The sequence below is a fragment of the Oryzias latipes genome, chromosome 21 (genome assembly GCF_002234675.1).
Source record: "Oryzias latipes chromosome 21, ASM223467v1".
NCBI classification, from domain to species: domain Eukaryota; kingdom Metazoa; phylum Chordata; class Actinopteri; order Beloniformes; family Adrianichthyidae; genus Oryzias; species Oryzias latipes.
The window spans coordinates 24,109,990-24,117,421 of record NC_019879.2 but is presented as its reverse complement, the minus strand read 5'-3'; the positions used below and the strand labels follow the sequence as shown (position 1 = coordinate 24,117,421).

General features: G+C 43.8%; 1 protein-coding gene across 1 annotated transcript; it reads right to left on the bottom strand.

Annotated features, from left to right (window-relative positions):
* Window positions 1–20: 20 nt before the first annotated feature.
* On the bottom strand, window positions 21–6,125 carry gpr143 (G protein-coupled receptor 143). Its single transcript, XM_023950508.1, has 9 exons — window positions 5,413–6,125; window positions 4,727–4,836; window positions 4,469–4,563; window positions 4,212–4,304; window positions 4,008–4,117; window positions 3,813–3,921; window positions 2,712–2,829; window positions 2,380–2,635; window positions 21–1,000 (listed from the first exon to the last, which is right to left on the bottom strand). The coding sequence occupies exons 1-9, from the start codon at window positions 5,666–5,668 to the stop codon at window positions 897–899; spliced, it is 1,251 nt and encodes a 416-aa protein (XP_023806276.1). The 5' UTR covers window positions 5,669–6,125; the 3' UTR covers window positions 21–896.
* Between the last annotated feature and the right edge of the window lie 1,307 nt (window positions 6,126–7,432).

Genomic DNA, 7,432 nt, shown 5'->3' with positions numbered 1-7,432 from the left:
ATTATTTTTGCACTCAACAGCAAATTTACAAGGCTTTTATTTTGACACAAAAGGTTTAATACAAGAATACAAGATGGGACAAAAACATCACCTCAGTTCAACAAACAAAACTAGTGTTTACAAGGTGAAGAGCAAAAGTGCATTTTCCAAAACAAATGGATCTCATTGACAGGAAAACGTAAATGTCAGAAACGAAGGACGATGTCACGCTTTCTTTCTGCGCCTATTCTGTCAAATAGTTGACATTTAAAACACAGTATGGTAGCACGGAGTCCCCTTTTATTTAATTTGTTTAAATCTGGTGTCATTTTGAAAAGGATCTGCTTTTTAGAAGGTTTATCTGGTACTAAAGATCAACTGTTTTCTGTGCACAAAGTGGGAAAAAAGTCACTTATTTGTGCCCACATGCTATTATGTTTACACAAGATGGAAAAACCAAGTGCTTACAAAATAAAAGACAAAGATCAGCCATCTTAAATGCACAAGAGATTGTTTTTAAACTGTTTCTATGCAAAGTATTTTTGTATAAATAGTAAAAAAAAATTTGGCTAACATTTTTGATTAAAAAAAAACTTATTTTGTACTATTAACTGGTTAATCTGACAAAAAGAATGACTATCTGATGATTATTTCACAATAAAAGTCTATGGGATTTTGGTTTCTTGGAGCCAGCGATGGAGGAGGGGGGGTCACTCAGTCCAGTTTTCAAATACAATCAATAATTTGCAGCAGGTATTTATCTGTAATCTAAATGTTTTTGTTTTCTAAAGTTCCTTAGTGGAACTGTTGGGGCTCCATACTGTAAACGCAGCTCAGAAATCCCAGGAAAGTGACTCTTTTTTTTTTTAAAGGCTGTGAGGCTGAGGTGGAGGACGGCGGCTTGTTGGCGAGCCCGGCTAGCGCCTTACAGAGTTTCCCAAGGACTCCCCGTCTGCGTCTACATCCCCACTGTCTCGCAGCTCGCTGGAAATGTGGATTTCAACTGTACTAGAGTCTGAACCTAGCAAGACACAAAATAGGGGGGTAGATTACTGAGAGTCGCTGCACATCTTTACTACAAATCTAGAATATTTGTTATAAAGATGCATGCGATAAAGCATTTTTATCCCTCAAAATTACCACAAAAAAAGGTAAATAAACACCATTAGTCCTTAAAAGGAATAACTTTTATTGTCAGTTTCATTGATGGGAAAAAAAAAGAACAAGAACCCATGTCTGAACCAGTTTCATATAAAAATAAGTTACATGTTTAAGCAGAAAATAAAGAGGCCACGTGTCTGAAATGAGACCAAAACGGAGAGATCCTTGCATTTTTTAAATCCACAAATCCACTGGAGCCAGTTGGGCGAAGGCGCGTGTCCCCTGATGTCGCACAAAAGTGTCCCTACTAGACAACGAGTGTGTAACAAATAGGCACATTCAACACATTTTATCCAAGTAGAAATAATGTAAATAAAATACATTTAAATGTGATTTTACTTTTTTAAATGTATATCAAAACAAAATGTTTTTTCACACGGAGGCTGTCTAAAAGTGGACAGGGGGAGACATTATTTGACAAATGTTTTACCGTAGGTAGGATTAAAAAAAAAAAAAAAAGATTAATACAGCCAATTGAAGAGGGCCCCGTGTGATTGTTCGCCCGGGGCCCCTAAAATGCCAAGTCCACCACTGTTTAGAGACACCAATGATCCTATGAAGCATGTTTTTGGAGGACGCCGAAGAAGACGAGGAGAACATGAAAACTTCCCACACAGAAGACCCAGCAGGGATTTGAACCACTGCCCCACCAATTCTAAGATCTTCTTGGGGTTTTTTTGCACAGAGAAAATGATCTAAATTGATGCTGGAATGTTTTCCTTCCATCTGAAAGAGCCTGTTTTCTTCTCCTTTTTCATGCTGGAGTCCCTCCCCTGGTTGTCGTGCATAATTAATGCTTTCCCTCTGCTCTCATTACCATCTGATTATCTGTAAATGATGACACTAACAGCTTTGTGTAATGACTCGGCGCCCTGAACGAAAGGTCACGGGGTGCAAACGCGGTTAGCTGCATCGTTAATTAGATCACACGATCATTAGCATATCTGAGGATTGTGGGGGTCAGACGCTCATCAGAGTGGCAGCAGCAGCGATCATCCGTTTAGTTGGTTTCTTTTGGAAAATACATGGATCCCGGATCAAAGGATCTGAGCGGCGTTACGTAAAAACAGATGTTTGGAAAATCTTTGTAAACATAAAATGCTTCCCAGATGTTTGTCTGTTCTGATCAACCTCTTGTAACGTTGTGGGAGTGTCCGACAGAGTGATTGGTCGCTGGTGCTTAACGTCACCACCCCTGATAGACCGGAGAACTGCTGCCACCATTGGAAAGCCAGTTACCTTCTGAGAGCACGCTGATGGCGTCGGAGTGCTGCTGTCCATTTCCCATCATGCCTTTCTGGGCTTCCTGAACGTGGCTCTGGTAGAGCAGAGTCGTTCCCGCCGTGGGGTGCTGGCCGGCTGTGTTCGGTACGGAGGTGGAGCCAGAGTCCCAGGCCAGCTCCCTGCTCTGCTGCAGGCTCAGGTCCACGTCCAGGCCCGTCCAGCCGTGGAACGCCAGCGTGTTGAGGAACGCCTGCATGGGGTTCAGGATGCCCTGGAGGAGGGGAACGGGGTGACAAGGATGAGGTTTTTGCTTTTGGACGGACGCACACGCCGCTCTATTAACCCACCATGATAAACCAGGTGGTGAGGGCCGCGTTCCTGATGTCCCTCAAGCTGCTGTCGTTGATGTCCACCTGCATCTCCAGGTAGAAGAGGAGGCTCTCGTTGATGATGTTTGGCGCCCAGCTGACAAACGGCAGAAGAACCAACATTTCTAATCATTTCTTTTTGAAATATAAACACTTGAGGCCCCTCAGAATAAAAGTTGTGCTTTTGGTATGATGATGGAGGACATGTATAAAGAAAATTAGGATTAGAATTGCGTTTTCTGACTTAATTTAAATTGTGGTGAATCGGGAGTGGATGAAAAAAATGGTATTCGAAAAAGAGCAACATGGGGGGGAAGGCAGGGCGAGCAGGCGGGTTCAGGGTTTGGCCCCCAACTCAAAGGTGAATTTCTAAAAAAACAAAAAAAAAACTTCCTACTGCGACAAAAAAGGATTTGGGCGATAAACAGTATAATCAAAAGACAATGGGAACGCTTTTAAAATAGATCAAAGATGATCGGAGTGGGACAATGAAACATAAAGATAGCTTAAAAAAGTACAAAAACTGAATAAGAATACATTTTTTGCTTATTTATTAATTGCAAAGTAGAGATTGAAACCAATTTGGAGTGATGCTTCCTTTTGTGTAGACACACAGGATGCGTGTCACCACATTGGTCTTGTTTTTGTTCATTTCATTGCAGCCATCCATGCGGATGTGCATTCACTGCATTCACTTTGGGGAGGGGTTCGTTTTGGAGAAGAGCTGGGCTTTAGCCTGAGGCTGCAAAAGACACTGGTTGGTCCAAATTTACTTTTTCAAATTCTGAAGCCCTGAACATTTCTTGGAAGTCTCTGTGAAAAAACCAGTGTGCATGCATGCTCAACAAATTTTGCAAATATAAACCACAATGCATTGCATATTAACAATTTGCCATTTAAAAAAAATGCATTTAAATCAAATTTGTTATTCATCATCCAAGTTTTCTTCATCAGAACCCAGTAGATTCATAAATAGTCTTTGTAAAATGTTCGTATGAATTAAGTTTTGACTTCAGAAGGTGGGTGACTAACACTAAATAGTCTTTTAGGGGTAGTGAGGGAGTTCAGCCACCAACTTACCAAACAAAGAACACCAGCATGATTTTAAAGAAGCGGATCTTTATCTCATTGGCCAGCCGCCTCTCATTTTCCGTGTAGATTCCTTGTCGTCCCTTCAGTAAGGACGTTACTATGGAAACAAGAAGGATGCACATCTTCACAAGTCTCTGCGCGAGTGTCACCGGTGTCGCCAGGACTGAAACGTTCCGGACGGACCTGCAGAGACGGTCCTGCTGAAGAAGACGGGGTTAGCCGTGAGGACGAGCAGCATCGGCGCGTACGTGGTGACGTAGTGAGGAATGGCGTGCTGGAGGCCTTGTTCGCAACTGCACACAAGAGAGCGAGACAAGAGTTTAGATCTGCTGATGCTCAAACTCGCATCAAACCAAATGCCTACACGTTTCAAGGAAAGTGTCTCACTCTGAAATGGACGGGTAGTAGAGCATGGCCACGCCCTCCACGCACAGCAGCACAGCCAGGCCCCATGTAATCATGTGGTAAAGGACAATGGTGCTGATGGAGGGAGGGGGGTAAAAGTCATGAGACCGGGGCTCTCCGCTCATGCTGCTGCTCTTTTAACTCACAGCATAATTAGATATTAGTAATATAGTTTCAGTGAATGATTTTGTACAAAATATGTCGGTTTTGTGCTTCATCTTGACGAAGAGGAAGAGAACCTGATCCCTGCAGACGTTTTCACCACCAGGAAGACATCCACGGCGTAGCAGAACGTCCACCAGAAGGAGGCGCTGAAAAACAGCTGGATCCACATCTGTAAGGCAGATCATCGCGCTTAAGTTCACGGTTCATCGAGGTTATCGGAGCGCAATGACCTCCTCCAGACGGGAACCCTGCACGGCTGCAGGAGGTCATCGCGTGTCGTGATGCAGAGGCGTGATGCGGCTGAAAAGGAGAGGAGCAAAGGAGGTACGTACTGCACTGCCAACGCAGAAGACTTCCGGCAGCACGTCCGTGTTGTTGGCCACAGAGATGCTGCTGATGAAGTTGGGGAGTCCCAGCCACACAGCTGATCTGATGATGATGCCTGGAAAAACAAAACAAAAAAACCCTCCAGTATTTTTGTTTTTATAGATGGAGGGGAAAAAAAGGGGGGGAACATCTACGGAGGATTCTGGCTTTTATTAACACGTGGAATGTTTTTGTAGCCTCTATATTAAGAACTTCATTATTTTCAGCTAGGGAGTCCTTTTAATGATGCATTTACATCACGGAAATAGGAGCTTCCAGCTGTTGAGAGTGCTTTTTAGGAAAATATTTACAGGGGTGTTTCCATTTCCTCCACAAAACTAGTAAAAAGGTAGGATGCCCCCCCACTGCTGGTGCAGTCTTTCATTCACAAATGTGCCTCCAACTGTAGAAACACGTGACTTCACCTGTTGTCAGAAAAAAATGTCAAAGTGATGCCTCGTTAAGAATAGACGATTTATTCAAAGATCGTCTGTTGCAACACATGGACAGCTGGATTTAAAGTTTGTTTCAAAAGTTTGGTTTAATGAAGTTGTTTTTTTTAATTAATGCAACAAAGAGGTTAACTGGAAGTGTTTATGATTCCGCCTGGTGAATAAACAAGTAAATAAAAGTGGGCTGCAGCTTTGTTTACCTGCGCATCCCAGAATGTCGCAGACGCTGATGATGAAGAGGATCCGTGATGAGGAGGCGGGTCGCGGCAGAGGATACTGCCCGAGCCTGCGGTACCCTTTCCGTTTCGGCAGAATTTGCACAACGGCGAAGATGAGACTCAGAGCGGCGCTCCCCAGACTCAAAGCACCGAACAGGACCGACTGGAAGTTCACCACGAACCCCGTGGCGGCGTCTCGGTTCGGGCAGCAGAACGTCTCCAGGCGCGGGGAGGCCATGGCGCGCGCCGCGGGGAGGCAGAGCGCTGCGCCGCGTGCGTCAGGAGAGGAGGGAAAGAAGAAAAGAGGGGAGAGGAAATGAGTCCATGAGCAGGCTCCCTGACAAGTCACGGGGTTGAACCATCATGTGCTTCCATTTAATCCCTGAAGTTGTAGCTTAACGCACAATACAAGAAATCCTCTGTTGGCCGAAAAGGGGATGTGATCCTGTAGCGTTGGTCCAATTAGCGGATTCACAATCAATTAAAGAAGACCTTAAATCAATCCTCGAGGGCTGTTCAAAACTTTTCAGTTCAAACTTGTTAAATGTGGTCTTTATTGCTTATTTGCCCCATTGGGGTTTGCAGTTCATCTCTTAGTTGCCCCTAGGTGTGCATGTGAGTGTGTCTACTGCCCTGGTGACATGATCAGGGTGAACCCTGCCTACGCCCAACTAGCTGGGCTGGCTCCAGCAACCCAGAGACCCTGAAAAGGATTCAGCGGGTTCAGAGGATGGATGCATGGATGGATGGATGGATGGATGGATGGATGGATGGATGGATGGATGGATGGATGGATGGATGGATGGATGGACGGGTTTGCAGTTTTTACCAGTTTCATCTCCTCTGGAAGGGTTTCCACGTTTCGGAGACTGTCGATGGGAATGTTCTACCATTCCAGTCGTCAGTCACTGATGTTAGATGAGAGGCTCTAAATGCCAAATGTTTTTGTCAGGTTGAGGTCCGGACTTTATGCATGGGTAAAGTCACCAAACCGGCTCATTTGTGTCTTTATAGACCCCCTCCAAGGAAAATGGTGTTTTTTGTGTGTGGTGTTTTTTTTAGCATGTTCCTGCTGACAATGGAGGACTTATAAAAATCAAAATAAAAACATAAAAAAAGCTTAAAATTGCATTTATGTATTTCTTTGAAATTGTGAATAAGCAGCAGACAAAAAAGTGTGTAACCCTGTGCTATCCTAGGTACTATAACATTGGGAGTTGGGTCATCTAGACCCACTAGACAGTGCTCTGAACCTTTTTTCTTCACTTTTGATCTTCACTGGTGTCCATGGATTACATGAAATCTTTCCACCTTTATCCACCTTTGTCATGGTAGGGGGATCACGTCAATGTAAAGGTGGGGTCATCTAAGATAGCACAAGGGTTAAAAAGCTTACAATTGGCAGGCCACAAGCTCCCTGCTCTGCTCCATTCTGATGCATCCACTTGCAGACAAATAGATCCACGAACGTCTTTGTTTTCCTCTTTTGAGCTGGAATCTGGATCAAAACTGCTCCGATTTGCCCCTTTTTATTGCACCATTAACGTTAGGTTGGAGTGTGAGGGGCTGAGCCACCGGTCCCGCCCACAACCCAGGTGAATTTCTAACAAACTCCTGCCACACTGCAGAAACTATGTCCTAGAAAACAACAGTAGGCTAAAAACCATATAATAGTGAGTAAAAGACAGCCGGGAAAGCTTTTAAAATGGATCAAACATGATCTGAGTGGAAATTTCTGGACTGGTTCCACATCTCACATCATCTCAGTAGTTAATGAAGCGCCTGCTCCTTCCTAGATGTTTGTAGAAGCTGTGGAGTAATTTTATAGTCATGGAAGGGAAGAGAACACCAACTTTTAATTAATTGGATGGGTGAGCAAAAACTTTTGGCCATAAAAATAAGTGTTTTAAGGGAAAAGTGACTTAATGTTTGAGCGTTTAATACCTTTAAACTTAATAGAGCCTAAAGTGCAGACATGATCGTCTCTCCTCAGATTAATAAA

Coding starts and splice junctions, on each gene's coding strand:
- gpr143 (XM_023950508.1), bottom strand. CDS start 5,668: ATGGCCTCCCCGCGCCTGGAGACGTTCTGCTGCCCGAACCGAGACGCC. Junction 4,564..4,726: donor TCTTCTGCGTTGGCAGTGCA/GTACGTACCTCC, acceptor TCTGCCTTACAG/ATGTGGATCCAGCTGTTTTT. Junction 2,636..2,711: donor TCACCACCTGGTTTATCATG/GTGGGTTAATAG, acceptor CCCCTCCTCCAG/GGCATCCTGAACCCCATGCA.